General features: G+C 42.4%; 1 protein-coding gene across 3 annotated transcripts in view; it reads right to left on the reverse strand.

The window, feature by feature from the left end:
* The window catches only part of Smoc1 (SPARC related modular calcium binding 1), a 167,783-nt gene that overhangs the window by 57,150 nt on the left and 92,622 nt on the right, over positions 1-18,011 (reverse strand). For all 3 annotated transcript variants that reach the window (XM_070031215.1, XM_070031207.1, XM_070031224.1), the window contains exons 4-5: positions 3,081-3,180; positions 1,015-1,062 (exon numbers count right to left, since the gene is read on the reverse strand). In XM_070031215.1, the coding sequence (XP_069887316.1) occupies positions 1,015-1,062; positions 3,081-3,180 (148 nt within the window). The remainder of the gene's footprint in view (positions 1-1,014; positions 1,063-3,080; positions 3,181-18,011) is intronic.

The following is an 18,011-nucleotide window of genomic DNA, read 5'->3' on the forward strand; positions in this document are numbered from 1 at the left end:
TTGGCCCTTTGAGCAGCACTGGAAGGAATACCAGTTATACAACTTGTGGGGCACCGTATATAAAAGGAAGGTGTGGGCCCCTTTGTACAAAATGCACCTGACTTAGGTGCCTAGTTACTCGGGGTGCTGATCTGAGAATTGTGGCTCAAAGTCAGTCTAGAAAAGTCCAAGAAACTCTTCTCTCTAATTAACTAGTAAAAAGCCAGAAGTGAAGCTGTGGCTTAAATGGCAAAGTGTCAGCCTAGAGCAAAAAAAGTTAATGGGCCATACCTAGGCCCTGAGTTCAAGCCCTGGGACTAGCACACACATAACACACAAAAAAGGAAGAAAATTGGCATTAAAGGTACTAAAACAAAAAGCTTTACCCTCTTGTACACAGTTTCTGGCTCTTGACTTACTGTAGTGGTTTTTAGTTTTCTATTTGGTGTTGTTCTGGATAGAGGAGAGTTTTAAAAACCTAACATGGGCTATGGAAGCCCCAGCATGCATTATACATGCCACATGTGACTGGATATCAGGGCTGGTGGTAGATGCTCAGATCTCTGCGCCTGCTCAGCCTCAAAGCAATGTGATTCCAAATATCAGGAAAACAGTTTCACAAGCTGTACATCCATGAAGCCAGCCTGGCCTTGATGAGGAGATTCTAGATGCATTGGAGCATATTATTAAGGAGACTCCATGGGGGTGGGGGGGCACTTAAATAAAAGCTGACCAAACAAAAGAGCCAAGGGCAGAGATGGGTGTCCCACCTGCATCATCCTCTGGAATAGATCTACTGAATCCCCAGGGAGCTTGGATTCTCAGAGATCATATACACTTCTCTCTCCTCCCTTGGACAATCTAAGATCTTGATGGCCACCACCCTGGGAACCTTACTCACCTCCAATGCTTCTGGGAGGGAAGAAGGAGATTGGAGATGACTTTTCTGTGGAGCTCTTTGTATCTCGTGTAAGAGCCCCTGCATGGGCTAGCTGTAGAAACAAACATTTAGATAAAGCATAAAACTCCACTCACCTTTCCGTCCTGAGTTACCCTGGCTCAAGGGCTTGTCGGTGACTGAACCTTGGGTGAGAAGGGAAACAGAAACACAGCCATTCAGAATGCACTGTGGTTGGCTTTTTTCAAAGAGTTGGCAAAGCCTGACATGGTGAGCATATGGCCATGTATATAAGTATTGTATACACATCCAGGGCTATTATATACACAGTTGGTACATACGTACATGTCGAGTTGGGGTTTGTTTAACATCAATGTCACTGATATCCCAGCACTGTTTTGAGATGAACTATGATTTCCAGGTTCCCTGGCAATGGTCTTGACTAAGCTTTTACAATATTCCACATACAATTAGTTCCCCTGCTGAGCATTTCAATATCTGCTCCTTAACTCCAAGCCTCCTGGGTCCCCCACTTCTCACCAACTCCATGTTCTGACCCATATCCTGTCAGCAGGGCCAACTGAAAAGAAACCCCTTCATACTACAAATACATTGATTGACATCCCTTGCTGGTTAGGGCAGGAAATCAGCAATTTTCCATCTGCATTAAGGAGAAAATTGTTGGCCCAATTGTACTGAATGGGCCAAAATAGTCTGAGGCATGGAAACAATTTTCAGCACACAGCCCCTTCCTCAAAGAGTGGGGAGCATGTGTTTTGGGCCAAACATTTGTCCTGTATGTACTTGGATGCCGTATGTACTCATCCTCCAGATCTGACTCCATGTCACCTGTCTTTTTCCATGAATCCCAACTTCACACATGTAGGGCAAAACTAATCACCTAATCTGTGGAGGTCCCACCAAAAGAAAAGAGAGAATCAGTATTTTTCAGATACATGTAATAGCCTTACTCTATCTACTAGTTTTGTGAGCAATTCACTGTATTACCTTGTGTCGCTTATTTCCAACTTCAGTTGTTTGTTTTAAATGAAACTTTCCAGGTCACTTACAAGGAGGGCTAATTCCTGCCCTTCCCCACTCCAACCCCAATTAAGGTTTCCAGTTTCCATGTAGTCCACAAATAAAGTAAACTTTCCTTTTGGTCTGTAAATTTTGGTTTCCGAACATACATTCTTATTGCTCTTTCTGCTTACTTTTCCCTGGATATAGATGGGCCAGTAGAAAAAAAGAAGTAAGACTTCACTAAGACTTCAGGCCTTTGATTATTTTCCATAGGTTTTAACATAGTGTTGTATACTTTGTACTTAAAAAAAGTAAATGAATAAAGCCTGCCAAACACCAATGTGGATAAATGTGAAGCCCTGGATGGATGAGATGGGCTTTTTGGAATAAGGGCTGAGCTACAGAGTGAATTCAGAGGAGTGGCTCATGAATCCCTTACTAATAAATAGAGGTGTGGGGTGTGGGGTTTGCGTAAATCCATAATCCTCAATCCCTTAAAACTGACCAAATAGCAACACTCCTTTATACTGATAAAGTAGAAAATAGAAAAGATTTCCTTTGTGCTACAGATTAGCTAATTTATCTAATCATCAGAACTACCTGAAAAGCCCCATTGAAATAAGGACTTCAGGTCTTACTGCAGATCAACTGACAGAATATACAAGGAAGAGTTTTGACATCTGGCTTTTAACTCTCAAGACACTTCTGATAATCAGCTAGGTTTAAGAATCGCTATTATGAAAAAAGTTTTCCATTACATTATTCAGGGGTAACAAATCTATGGCACAGAGACTTCTATCCTGTTCCCATGAGAGACATTACTAATCGATTGCTATACCTTTGAGGCTAAAGTCCCATGTCATCTCTAAATCTATCAGTCATCATACAAGCTAAAAAATGGTATACCATACTAACTCTAAGAGTTTCAATGCTTAGGAAAGGAGTATTGAACCAAAAATGTAACCTGTAAAAAATGTTTTAATGTACACTTGTAGGCACATATAGACCCTCTTCACCCAGCTGATTACTGAGTAAATGCGGTAGATTAGAATCCCCCTGACCTGGAAAAGAACCCAAAACTACCACCTAACCTTCCAAAGGTTCCCCCATAAGATGTAGAGAACAACCAAGAGGTCTCTCTCCAACCTTGTCACATCCTCCCTGCCCCTCTCTACGGTACCTGAACATACAGGAGTTTTATTCTGCACAGAAGAGCCACTGATGGGCTTTCCATCTGGGGTGACACACCAGCAGTACCCCGTGTAAGTATGGCACTGCACCTGTGCAGAGAAGCAGGAAGAAAAGAAAATGGTAAGTCTAGGGTCACAATATCATGTCATTCTTCCATCCCTCACCAAGCATCTCATTCAATGGAAGGGTTCCTTCTACCTTTCATCCCATCTGTCTCCAGAGTATCTCTCACAGGTGCACCTGTAAATTACCAGCAGCAATTATAGTTATGTATTTGCTATCTGGACCCTAATGTACAACTATGGCAATTTATCTCAGTCTTTCTTGAGACTCAAAACACTCATATCTCATATCAGACTGAGATATGTTCACTGTGACTTTCCTATGAGGATTTCACCAATACTTGCACTTGTTTTCCCAAGTGCTGGCACATCTCCCATCCAATTATGAAAAGAAAAATAAATTCTAATTAGGGTGGGCACTGGTGGTTCACACCTGTAAACCTAGCTACTCAAGAGTCTGAGATCTGAAGATCACAGTTCAAAACCAGCCCACGCAGAAAAGTCCATTAAACTCATACCTCTAATTAATCAGCAAAAAGCCAAAAGTAGAGCTTTTATATTAGAGGCCAGCCTTGAGCAAAAAAGCCAAGCAAAATGGAGAGGCCTTAAGTCCAAGCCCCAGTCCTGGCACACACACACACACACACACACACACACACACACACACACAAACACACACACACACACACACACACACACACACACACACACACACACACACCAGTGGCTTGGTACTTCCAACTGGAAAGTACCAGTTGGAAGGCCACTATTGTAGGCTTATGTAACACATCTTTCAACAGTAGAGACAAATAGTAAGCTTTTCTTCTTGTTCTAACTTTCAGGACAATCATAGATCAGTCTGCCAACTGATCCTGGGGCTCTCCTGAGACAAGGACATGTGTCATAAGATTAAGACCGGACCAAAGCCCCTGGTGGCTGCAGGTTCAATTGTTAGTTGCTTAGCTGCACCACTGGGTGATCTTCTTCAAGCCACACACACACACACACACACACACACACACACACATTTAAAACTAGGCCAACTTGTGTAGGAATAGTAAATGAAAAGGAAGCCTTGTACATCTCCCAGAGTAAGTCCTCTTTCCTTATCAGTCACTGTCACCTTATCCATCTGCTCCCATCCACTGGCCTCTTCCCATCTGTTTTCTTTGTGGAATTCCTGAACATACAAGTCAGATTCCCTAACTTAGAATGATTCACATTTGAACCCATGATAGAGATTAAGCTAATCTGTACTGTGCTCAAGGTCCCCCAGATCTGGCCCTATCTATCCTTGCAGTGTCATTTTATGCCATGGCTCCCCAGCCTCCTACACACCTCCATTCCTACTGCAAAGAACCTTTGGTGATTCCAAATGCACCCCATTTTCTCCTGAATCTCAACCTTTGTTTGCCCCCAACTATTCAATTTGTCTGGGATACCATTCCCCAATCCATTCTAACCCCTCCCTTCAAGCCCTCTATTACCCCATCCTGCATGACACACTTTCTCCCTAAACAGTCCCACCCGCCCTCCTGTGATCCTTCCCCAAATTTACAGTCCTGGCCACAGCAAGCTCTCGCTGTTGATGTGATTAGTCCAGCTCCTCAACTTAGGCTAGAACCTCAAGGATTGTACACTAGTTAACTTCTATAATTACATAACACCTGAAATTGCTTGAAAGCAATTGATGGGTTGAGTAAAGACTTGAATTCTCCTCTTTCCTCTTTCCTGCTTGGTCTCTCTCAATTCTACAAATGCAACAGCAATTTATTTTTTTAATTTTTATTTTTATTTATTTTTTTATTGTGAGAATACCGTACAGAGGAGTTAAAATTACATGGGCAAGCATTGTTGCCTCCTCCTTTGTTTCCCCTTCCAATCCCTTCCCATACTCCCCCCGCCCCCACCAAAGTTGTAAAGTTCATTTTTCGACATAACGACTTGTATATCTCATTGTTGCAATGGGTCCACCTGTATCCCTAGTTAAACAACTTGTTTTTGCCCTTCCCCTCCACAAATTATACCAACATCAAATACAGTGAAAGCAGGGGTTATACCGTGGGGGGAGGGACATACAAAGCAACATAGAAATCATCTTTCTTGCTTGCTTGCTTGTTTGCTTGTTTGCTTGCTTACTTTTTTGCTTTCTTGTCACGGGGCTTGAACTCAGATCCTGGACACTGTCCTCGAGCTTTTGTGCTCAAGGCTAGCAGCAGTTTTTTTTTTTTTTACCATCAATTTTTTTTTATTGTGAAAATACTGTACAGAGGGATTACAATTACATGGGCAAGATAATGAGTACATTTCTTATCAAGCATTGTAGCCTCCTCCTTTGTTTCCCCTTTGTTTATACCAATCTCAAATACAGTGAAAGCAGGGGTTATACCGTGGGGGAGGGACATACAAAGCAACAAAGAAATAATCTTATAAATGTGTTAGAAACAATCACCTGAAAGAAATAAACATTTGAATACATATCTTAGAGTTCATTTCCCTAACATCAACTTATCTGACCTTTTCTGCTTGACTCAGACATATACTAGATATTGCAAATAAGGGAAACCCTGGGACCTATGTTTCTTTGGGCCTGGCTTACTTCACTTAATATAATTTTTTCCAAGTCTTTGCATTTCCTAACAAATGGGGCAATGTCATTCTTTCTGATGGAGGCATAGAAGTCTACTGTGTATATACACCACATTTTCTTGATCCATTCATCTACTGAGGGACATCTGGGTTGGTTCCATATCTTAGCTATGGTAAATAATGCTGTAATAAACATAGTCATGCTGGTAGCTTTAATGTGGCCTTGTTTGTGATCATTTGGGTAAATGCCCAAAAGTGGGATTGCTGGGTCATAGGGGAGCTCTATGTGGAGTCTTTTGAGGAACCTCCATACTGCTTTCCAAAGTGGTTGAACAAGTTTACACTTCCACCAACAAGGCAGTAAGGTTCCCTTCTGCAACAGCAATTTAAACAGCCACACAAAATTCATTGCAGATCTCCACGAAAAGATGTATGCCAGCTGCAAACATACTAAAATGTGAGGGGGGAAAAATAATGTGTGTAGGGATCAAGGACATATTGGAATTGAGTCTAGGCAGTCATCACGCGAAATTCAACAAAAGATATAGTGGAGAGTGGTTTGATAGAGTGGGTGAGAGTCAGAAGTTATTACTAAGGCAGAAAAGCTACAGAAAGGCTTCTGCTCTTGTCTGGGTATCAAACACTGTAATTCACCACCCCTCCCCCCAGCAGGTTGTTTCAGCACAGGCTGGTCCGTAGAGGTAAAAGTAGGACAAATGTAGGACAAGGGAAAAGTACCTCCTGCTCTTCCTAGTAGGATGGCTTCTGTCAAATGGAGCACTTGCCTTGACTATCTCTGCAATGACTCCCGTTCCCAGTACCTGGACCCTAGAACCATGTTTCCTCCTATTTGCTCTGTAGTCATGATGCTACTCAGATGCTCACCCAAGATCAGGTTGGGTCGGCACTGCCTTTTGAAGAGGCCTAATATTGGAAGGGGAAGAAATCCTGACAGACCAGGGTAGATATAAATCGTGGTCCAGCCAGTCATGAACCAAGGCACATTAACTTAGCTGATTATGTCCCATCTAAATGATATGGACATCAAGGTCTGTGCTGGATGGTCTGAGGAGGCAGCCCAGTATGTGACACATGGTAAAGGCCAGATCCAGAATGACTCTGGTGGTGGCTGCACAGCAACATCTGGTGGGTGCCTTCAGGCAACATCTGGCAGTTGCCTCCTCGCCAGCCAGAGATCCTCTAGCAGGCTTCAATAGGCAGCGTTGCAGAAAACTTTGAGCTGTCCCTGAAAGAGCCTGTCAGCCTGCAGGGGATATTCCTTGAGGGGTTCCTCACCAAAAGCATTTTAGTGAGGCCTGGCAGGCTGCTTTCTCAATCACTTCTGTGGAATCTGAGCTAAGGGGCTGGGCAGCCACACTGACTTTCCCCGGGCTCTAGGATCCCATGGCTGAAGTGAGTGACCACTGTGCTCCAAGTCAGCACCCCAAGTATTTTAATAGCCCAGTGCTTCATGCTGGAGTGCGGGGAGGGGGTCACTAACATCAAGCAGGCTGCAGAGAATTGGCCTGCCAGAGTCCCGCCTAAGTTACTAAGGGCAGAACTTTAATGCACAAGTAAAAGGCCAGGCCCAAAGCTTGGTCTCAGGAGATATAATCTGACCTCTGGACTCAGTGGGTCCTGAGGCCACATTCTCACTGAGTGTGTCCTTTGTCTCCCCTTGGACACATGGGCACTGCCTCCCAGCCCCCAGTCAGTGCCACTGATCTAAACACAGCTTCTTTCTCTCCAGGGGCCTGAGCACTTTACCCATCCATGCTCCAAGGAGCAGATCCCAGGTGACAAAATCTTCAGGTTGGCAGCTTGGGCCAAATTCTGTAAATCTGAAACTGAATGAGCACTAGTGGGAATACCTCCCAGCTATGCTTCTAAGGAGAAACAGAGGCAGCAGAAAGAGTGGGGGGAAAAAAAGCACAGAAATCTCTCAGGGTTGAGAGGGGGCTGTTATAGAAGGAACAAAGTCAAATTTCTTTGCTAAAGGAGCCCTGAGAATATCAGCCCACAATTAAAAACTAAAAGGTTATTTTTAAGTTGCTTTGGGGAGTTTTTAAAGTATCTTCTTGTAGAAAAAGAAGCTACATGGAGGCAGACTGTGCAGCCTTGGAAAGCTGCTTCATCAGACAAAGCCCTGGACGGCCTGCATTTATTAAAAAAGAGAAGATAATAACAATAATAGGTATATTTCAGTTGGGAGAATTAAATTAGATAATATAGATAAGTACTTTGCTTACAAATGAAGTGTTGTTAGCCTCTGCTGTTTATTTTTAGTATCAGCTCTGCCTGCTCCCCACCCCTAGTACTATAATTTGAACTTCAGGCCTCACACTTGTTTGGCTGACACTGAACACTTAAACCATGCTCCCAGCTGTGCTTTTAGCTAGTGTTTTTGGAAATGGAATCTCATGGATTTTTATGCCTGGGCTGGCTTCAAACTATAATCCTCTGGATCTCAGCCTCCTGCATGAATGGGATTACAAGCATGAACTATTAGCACTGATAGCATCATGTTGTTGTTGTTTTCAGCAAAAAATGGTACACTCTAAAAGACCACTCTAGACTACAGCCAGACTCCCTGATAGGGAACAAAGAATATCCATCCTCTTGAGCAGCCTGAGAAGAAGCAGTCTGAAATCAGCAAAAGGACTTAGAAAGTTTGGATGGAAGAAGAGGTCTGTTTTTCTATGGAGATTGTTCCAATGAATGCACTCAGAGAAGAGAAGCACAACTTCCTGCAGAAAAGCAACCAGGTATATGTCTGAGACAAGCAGAAACAGTCAGATAAGTTGATGTTAGGCAAAATGAACCCCAAGATAAGGACTCAAATGCTTTTCTTTTTTGCTATTGTTTCTAATGTATTTATGAGATGATTTCTTTGTTGCTTTGTATGTCCCTCCCCCACGGTATAACCCCTGCTTTCACTGTATTTGATGTTGGTATAATTTGGGGAAGGGAAAAAACTAATTGTTTAAAAGGGATACAGCTGGACCCATTGCAACAATGATATGTACAAGTCGTTATGTCAAAAAATGAACTTTACAACTTTGGCGGGGGTGGGGGGATGGGATGGCAGGGATGGTAAGGGAAAACAAAAGAGGAGGCAACAATGCTTGATAAGAAATGTACTCATTACTTGTCCATGTAATTGTAACCCCTCTGTACAATATTTTCACAATAAAAAAAACTTAGTAATTAAAAAAAAAGAAAAGAAAAGCAACCAGGTGTAAAGCCCATAGACTTAGGAATTTAAACACAATTAAAATGCAAGCTCTACCTGGCTCAACTTCCTCCTTTGCAAATGTTCTTCTAGCTCTTATTCCTTAAGAGCCTCGAATTGATCAGTCTCAGGAAAAGCTGGAGCTAAGAAGAACTGATGAGACAATGGGGGGGCACATGCGCGCATGCATGCACACATGTATGCACTCACATGTGCATGTGTGCATATGCACTTGAACTCAGGGCCTTGCACTCTAACTTAGCTTTTTTAAGTCTAGGCTGTCACTCTACCACTTGAGCCACAGCTCTATTCCAGCTTTTTGCTGGTTAATTGATGATTAAAAAAAAAAAAAACCCTTGGACTTCTCTGCCTGGGCTGGCTTCAAAGTATGATCGATGATCCTCAGATCTCAGCCTCCTGAGTATCGAGGTTTACAGATGTGAGCCACCAATGCCTAGCTTGAAATTTGACATATAGCTTGCTGGGCAGCAGTCAAAACCCATGCTTGTGCTGGATCCACAGATACAGATAGAAAACAAGGAACTGGATCCTCACCTACTCTGGAACATCCTACCAAAGCTGAAGTGACACAACTGACAGCTCCTCCTTAGAGACAAAGTAAACAACCCAGATGAGATGGCTTTCTGCTGTCACTATCCTGTTGGGCATATCTCATGTTCCTCCAGGTACTTGAAAACAGTGTGTCCTTCGGTAAACGAGTTTCATCTGACTCACATCCTTTAATATTATTGGCAAGAAGTCTTTTATATAAACATCCCAGTGGTATTTGCAGTTCAATCTTTGTCCAAATTAAGATAAATATGAAATTATTCTAAGCCTGTTAATCTTCACCATTAGCCCAACTCTTGACCACCTGGGAGAATGTGGGAGGCCAGCACTCCCAACAAAAGCAAAGGAATTATGGATGATGGGAGGGAGGTCAAGAAGACACCAGCTCATAGAGGATGAGTGGGAGGAGAGTGCTGAGAAAAACAGGGGCCAGATGAGCTATGCATGTAGCCAAACATCACTTGTGGGGACTATCCCCAAAGTAAAAATACCCTCTTTTACCTTCCCAGCAGCTTTTCAGTCCTCATTGAGGATCTCTGTATTGCCTCAATTGAGCCTGAAAATCACCCTGCATGCTAAGTTCTACACGGGAGAGGCAGTTATTCAAATATCACAACTAGCTAATAAGAGGAAATTAGAATTTCAATATCCCAGGACTCATATACTTCATGGCGCAGCTGACAAAAGGCTTAGAGAGCACCAATCTAACCCAAATATCTTACAAGTAAGGAAACTGAGGCTCAGAGACAGAGAAGTAGTATGACCCCCTGTTCCTAGTCCTGGCAGATGAAGTCCCTTGGATACTGACAAAGGAAGTGGTTCCAAGGGCTGGTGTCTCAGGGGATTAGTAGAGTCTCTTCATGCCTTGTAATTCTCTGGGTAGGGCCAGATGAGGTAAATTCTCTCCTGGAGGTAGCTGGAAGAGAGCCATAAACTCCAATATGAACTCCAATATGAATGAGAGGTCTTTCCTGGGAAGGCCTGGGGAACAGTTTGGGGTCTTCACTGTGCCTGCTGGCTGCCTTCCCATTCCTCAGGTTTATATCTCACTTCCCAGAACAGCCTCTTTATTGGTTACCTTTTGTGCCCCTTCCTAACATGCACTACCCCTGAGGAACCGTGATGAAAATGTCTCACACATGTCTACTTCCTTCTATTTCTTCCAAGGATAGGGATGCTGCTGTTTTGGTGGCCTTTACTCCTGCCTTGTTTATCTACTGGTGAACACAGTTGGGAGTCTATGGATATGTCAAGTAAGTTTAGTAATACTGAGTTAAATTAAGTCCAAAGACTTGATGACTGCAGAACTCCCTGTAGCTTTAACTTCATGGATGATTTGACTTTAAAAGGAAGATCTCGTTTGTAGCAATTCCTAAACTTCTTAAAGAACTCCTATAAATTTTGTGAAGAAGCATTTGACGATACTCGAGTTCCTGTCAACATGCTCTACGTAGGGCATGTTAAGAGACTTGGAAGAAGGTAGGCAGGGCAAGGAATTGCCAACAAGTCTTGCTTTATTTCTTTGCTTTGCCCCAGTCCTACCATCTAACAGTCTAGATGTCAGGTTTTCATTTAGTTCTCTGGAATACCTTCCCTCCAGCTACAACTCTTCCTCTCCTTTTATAGGCTTCCTCGAGCATTCTCTATTGAGAAATCCATCTTGAATAGCCTCAGACCTCAATGACATTTGGCATTCGCTCCAACTCACAAGACCTTCTCATTCCATGGCTTAATTTTCCCCATCTATTTCTTTGTGCCTCTTTTGTAAAATAGAAACCATGGACCGTAGGAAAAAGAACAGGCTTGAGTTCATCATTCTTAGTGGCAACTAAAGTACATGTACACGAACAGTTCCTAGTAGAAAAAAGGTTAAATTGAAAGAAGATACGCGGATCTCTTCCTCTCCCTCTCCCTCCTACCCTCTCTCCCCCTCCCCCCCCCCCCAACAGATGACCACAGCTCCACTTCTTGCTCTTTGCTGATTAATTGGAGATAAGAGTCTCAGGGAGTTTAATTCTGGGACTGACTTTGAACCATGATCCTCAGATCTCAAGGCCTCCTGAGTACCTAGGATAATAGGCATGAGCCACCACACCAAGCTTCCTAACTTTCTTTTGAGCATGGGAATATGATACTTGTTTTTGATCTGCATGTTATTCTAAATCTGGTAGTACTCATCACACTGAGTTTATCTGTGAAATAGAGGTAACCCTGTTATGGAGAAGATGAACTGAGGCAAGATGATGTAAAGCAGCTTGGGAGGGTTGTTTGTCCTTTCCCATTCCTTTGAGTAAGGAAGATGTAGACAACAGCCTCCAAGTGCCGCCATTCTGCTAGGCTTCAGGCATCCTCTTGGACTCTCTACCAGGTTGAGGGAGTATTGTCTGTTCAATGAGGAATTTCCTTTTCGAGAATTAATGTCATCCTCCAGAATTTAAGAGGGAATGCAAAGGAGATGATTCTTTTATTTCAAATTCACCCAAATATGGTTGTTGACTACATTTTTATAAGCTGATGTTGCACCATGGCTACCCACATGACATTAGTTAGAACCAGAGAAAGCTCCATTCATCTCTGGGCTATTCATGAGCACATCTGAAGTCTTGTGTCCAGTGTTTCAAGAAAGGCCTTGCCAAATTGGATTCAGAAGAAAGAAGCTGGGGGTGGGGGAGAAGAGACATAAATCCATATGATATAGGAATAAGTGATGGAACTTAGGATTTTTTTCCAGGAAGAAAAGAAATATTCATTAACTGAAAGAGAGAATTTCACATGGAAATAATAGTGCCCATCTTCCACCCTTTCTATGAAAAGCAAGATTGTTGTGGATTCTGGAGGTCTCATGGATGTAACTCTGGTGATCTGTTGGGAATTATAGGTCAGCTTTCAAATTAATATAAAGAATTAGAACTTGGTTGGGCACTGGTGGCTCACACCTGTAATCCTAACCACTAGGAAGCTGAGAGCTAAAGATCGTGGTTTAAAGCCAGCCGGCCGGGGCCAGAAAATCCATGAGACTCTTATTTCCAATTAACTATCAAGATAGTCAGAAGTGGAGTTATGACTCGAGTGGTAGAATACTAGCCTTGAGCAAAAAATGCTCAGAGACAGCACCCAGATCCTGAGTTCAAGCCCCAGGATAGACACCAAAAAAACAAGACAACAAAAACAACAAAACCAAAAAACCCACAAAATTCCTCTTTAGATTTTTGTCATTGAGAAACTAAACTTCTTGTCCCTGTTGTCCATCAAACAGAAAGTGGATAGTTACTTGATATAAGATTACAAAGGGGAACTGATCCTTGCATTAAGCAGGCGAGAGAGGAAAATACATAAAGCAAATGCCCCTGAGGTCCCTTTTAATTCAGAAGCTCTGTAATTTTATGCCCCTACTTTCTTTAAGTCAGACTTTTACTATTTAAAAGAAAGGGAAAAAATTATAAACTATGCCCAATCATTAGTGTTAAGACCATTCTTCCTAACCTACGAAGAATGTTCTTTTTCTGATTTTCCAACAAGCCTGAATACTATGCCTCCCCCAACACATACACATTAACATATTTGCCCAGAGCTGAACCCCAAGGAGTCTTATTTTTTGGAGTCTTGACCCTCACTTTGATGCATAGAATGGACCAGGCATTAATGGCAAACATGACAACTTTTATTCAAATACCATTTTTCCCCATTTTGTGAGGGAAACATCAAATATGCTTTCATGTTTATAAAATAACCAAGAACAAAGTTCTTCATGTTAGGAGCTTTGTTCAGATCAGATCTGGGAAAAAATCCTGTTGGTAGTGAAACAGAGGTGACCTGTATGAGTGGGAGCCCTTTCTTCCTCCAATGGTTGACCTCGCTTTTAATGAAACTGTCTTCCCAGCCCACGCCTGTGTTTCTACCACCTTGACTATATTGACATAGAAGAAAACATCCTGGTTATTTTGCCAGCATTTAGTTGATTGTCATATAGAGTCACCTCCTGGCATTATATAGGCTCATGGAAGTGTAGCAATAGACTACATATGTGTTTATTAATAGTTCTGTCTGGTAAGTGTTGACCATGGGCCTACTGTGTGAGTAGTCATCTGAATGTGAGGTGCTGAGTGACAAAATCCTAAAAAGCATGGGATTTTCCTCTTTGGGGATCATTGGCTCCATCTCTTTGCCCTGCCCCACAGTATAACTCTTCCTGTGGGATGCCCGTTGGTTCTCCATTTATCTACTTCCCAAGTTAGAAAATCAAGTCCTGTTTCAGTCAGATGTCCCATCTGTAGGCCGCTCTACTTGTAAAGTCCCTCTCTATTCTGGACTAGAATCCTCCATCTTCACTCAGTGATGTTGGGTCAGCTTTGAGGGCTATACAGAAAAAGCCTATTGTCATTCACAGACAAAGGTATGACAATGGTTCGCCTGTAACCCACTGGTGATTTCTTCCCCCTGCATCCCTGGTTCTACTCTAATCTCCATACCAAATGATCTCTGGCTCCACTGAATATTCCTTATGTGGCATAACTTCCTTACCCGACTCACCTGAGCTGCCCTTCTGGATGTGTCCCAGTTTGACCCTATTACTCTAAAAGATGGCAGTGTCCTGCTGAGGGCAGATCCCTCCTGGAGTCATAACTGGGACCAGAAACTCTGGAGTCCAGCTGCTTAGGTTTGAATTCAGACTCCATGCCTTTCATGCTGTGTGACCTGAGCAAGCTACTTAGCTCCTCTGTCCTTCAGTTTCTCATCTATAAAATAGGACTATAACAGGACCTACCTCATAGGTGTAGTAAGGACATGCTGGGCATGTATAAAACTTCCTAGCACAGGGTAAATGCTATATAAAATTTAAAAAGTAGTGTTGATGCCGAAGATAATTATTATCTGAAAAAGGAAGAATAGCTGAGAAGAACTGGAGGCGTGGCTCAAGTGGCAGAGTACCTGCCTGGCAAAACCAAGGCCTTGAGGTCAAATCCTAGTATTGCCAATAATAACAATGATGATGATAATAACAATAAAGAATATCCGAGAAAATAATTGAAGCCTCCCATCACAGATCATCTGCTCTCCTGTTGGCAGCAGGAAGGCCAGAGAAGAAGCCTTGATTTCTACCCCCTTCAAGTACAGTGAAGAGCAGCTATACATACCTCCAAGTATGTACCTTTCATTTCCACAAGGGACAAAAGAGGGATGGAATCCCCAGGGCTCCAGGAAGCTTCCATGCCCAGCTGGAAGCAACCAAGTCCTGCTAGCTTTCCCCAAAGCAAATATCACCAGCCAATACAGGAGAGGATGCACGGTGGCCATTCAGCAGGAGATAGGCTATGAAGAGCAGGCCAGGCACAGGCTGGAATAGACTATTCCCCACAGAACACAGTGAACACAGCGTTCTGAACACAAAGCACACTCTATCCACCCTCAGCTTGTTGCACATTCTTACCCCGGATGGGAAGCCAAAGATAGTCATTCTTCCATTGAAAAGACAAAAGAGTTCTGGCACCTCCAATGTGTGAGAGATCACACAAAGATTTTCCTGCGTGTAACTCGGTCTGGCCTTTTTCCTGCTGCTGCTCATAAAATTCAAATTTTACTTCCATAGCTGTACAGCTTAATGACTTACTTGCTAACAATTATATACCACCTAGCCTTTTCACCAAAAGGAAAGCTCCCTCAGTAAGCTTGCTGTTGGTGGCTGCTCACTGAGGCTCCAGCTTCTACCTCTGTTCTCTGCTGGGACATACAACATGTCTCCCTAAGGCATCATAGCTCACTAGCCTACAGTTCCTCATTTGAGAAGAGGAGCTTCCCCTGATTGGAGATTCCAAGAAAAAAATAATAGCCTGTCAGGGATGGAAAGTTGTTGAATATATACAAGTCTCATCCTTAGTTACTCTAGAGTTTCCCAGCCCCAATTTGCACGTCTTTCTGCCTACCATTCTCTTTCCTTGCAAATATCCCACCAAACATATGGATGCTGTCACAAAGCCTCACAACACAGCGCAGATGATAGGTTTCTGGCTAGGCCCCACCCCTCCCAGATGAACTACCCTGATGAGGGGGCTGGATCAGCTCAGCATATAGTGCCAAACAAGTCTCTTCCCATTCCTCATTGGAAAATGAAGGCGATTTCAAATCTTAATGCAAAGTAAGTAATCAAGAAAGGCATGGCTCAAGTAGTAAAGCACTAGCTAAGCAAACAAACCAGTACAAAGCCCTAAGTTCAAAACCTAATACCCCCCCCACACACAGTGGGGGTACTAACATAAAGGAATAGAACTAAAAGTCCAGACATAAGCCCTCACATTTATGATCAACTGATTTTCAACAGGACACCAAAACAACTGAAGGGGAATAATAATTTTCTCATAAATAATGGTTGAGACAACTGTATAGACACATGGAAAAGAATAAACTCAGACCTCTGCCTCATACTATATACAACAATTAACTAAATAAGGATCAAAAACCTAAATATAGGAGCTAAAATAATAATATTCTTGGAGGAACATGCTACAGGAAATCATTGCTAACCTGGATTATGAAATGGTTTCTAAAGTATGACAGCAATAGCATAAGCAATAAAAGAAAAAACATAGGCAAACTGGGCTTCAAAATTGAAACTTTCCTGCCTCAAAGAAAGTGGAAAAAAATAACTCAAAAGAGGGAAGAACACATTTGTAAATCATATGCCTGTTAAAGTCTTGTGCCTAGAATATATAAATAACTCTAATAACTCAACAATAATAAAAGACAAATAACTATATTAAGAAAGGGGAAAAGGATCTGAACAGACATTTCTCCAAAGACTTACAAATGGCAAAACAGCATATGAAAAACTATTCCACATCTTGTCACTTTTCACTCATTACAAAAATATACATTGGAAGCACACTAAGATACCAATTCATACTCCCAGGATGGTTATAACAAGAAGACAGGTGAGAACAAATGTTGACACAGATGTAGAGAAATTGGAACCTTCACACATTGATGGGGGTACTGGAAAGCAGTCTCTCAAAACTCCAAAAGCTTAAACATGGAGTTACCATATGGCCCACCAATCCATTCCTAGGAGTAAACCAAGAAAATTGAAAACATATGTCCACACCAAAAAAATACACAAATCTCCATGGAGGTAATGGGACTGTTTTGTTTTTCATTTTCTGGTACTAGGGTTTGAACTCAGAGATTTCCCCTTGTTCAGTTGCTTGTTCAGCTATCACTTTACCACTTGAGCATGCCTCCAGTCCTGCTTTTTTCTGGCTATTTTGGAGATGGAGTTTTGTGGACATTTTTTCCCAGACTGGCTTCAAATGATAATCCTCTGGTTCTCAGTCTCCTGAACAGCAAAGATTATAGGTGTGAACCATCAGTGTGTCCAGAAAAAGGACAGTGTCACAGCTCATTTGAACTCAGGGCCTCATGCTTGCTTGGTATACACTCGGCTTGCTTTGCTCAGCTGGTGCTCTACCACTTGAGCCATGCCTCGAGCCCATCATTCATTTTTTTGGGGTCCGGTTGTGGGGCCTGAACTCTGGGCCTGGGCGCTGTCCCTCAGCTCTTCAGCTCAAGGCTAGCACTCTACCACTTGAGCCACAGCGCCAGATCCGGCTTTTTTCTTATGTGGTGCTGAGGAATCGAACCCAGGGCCTCGAGCATGCAAGGCAAGTGCTCTACCACTGAGCCACCTTCCCAGCCCCCCATCATTCATTTTTATGTAGGTAATAGGGCTTGAACTCAGGGCCTGTGTACTGTACCTTAGGTTTTTGCTCAAGGCTAGCATTCTGCCATATATGAGCCTCAGCTCCACATTTAGATTTTTGGTGTTGATTAAAGAGAAGAGTCTCACAGAGTTTCCTGAATTGGCTGGCTTTGAATCTTGACTGAGATTATAGCCTCCTGAGTAGCTAGGATTAAAGGCATGCACAGCCACCTGTGCCTGGCTTATGACAACATTATTTATGATAGCAAAAAAATAGATAGAAACAACCTAAATGTCTATCAACTGATAAATGCATAAGCCAAATGAAGCATATCCATATAATATTATGTGACAATAAAAAAGCATGAAATACCAATTTGTGCTACCACATGGATGTATCTTGAAAACATTAAGCTAAGACAATTACAAAAGACCACCTATTATGATGCTATTTATAAGAAATATCCAGAATAAGTACATGACAGAAATAGAAAGTAGATTAGTGGTTGTCTGGGGCCTAGCTGAGGAACCATAGGGAGTGACTAAGTGTGAGTGTACAATTTCTTCTTGGGTGATGAAATTTTTCTGGCTATAGATAGTAGTGATGGTTGCACAACTCTGAAAATATACTAAACCCACTCAATTGTACAATTTAAGGGGTAACTTTTATTTTTACAATTTTATCTTACTAGAGCTGTTATTTAAAAAAAAAAAAAAGATGGCAAGCTGAGAGCCAGTGACTCATGCCTATAATCCTAGATACTCAAGAGGCTGAGA

Source organism: Dipodomys merriami, unplaced genomic scaffold, assembly GCF_024711535.1.
Source record: "Dipodomys merriami isolate MVZ:Mamm:240054 unplaced genomic scaffold, mDipMer1.0.p SCAF_1, whole genome shotgun sequence".
NCBI classification, from domain to species: Eukaryota; Metazoa; Chordata; class Mammalia; order Rodentia; family Heteromyidae; genus Dipodomys; species Dipodomys merriami.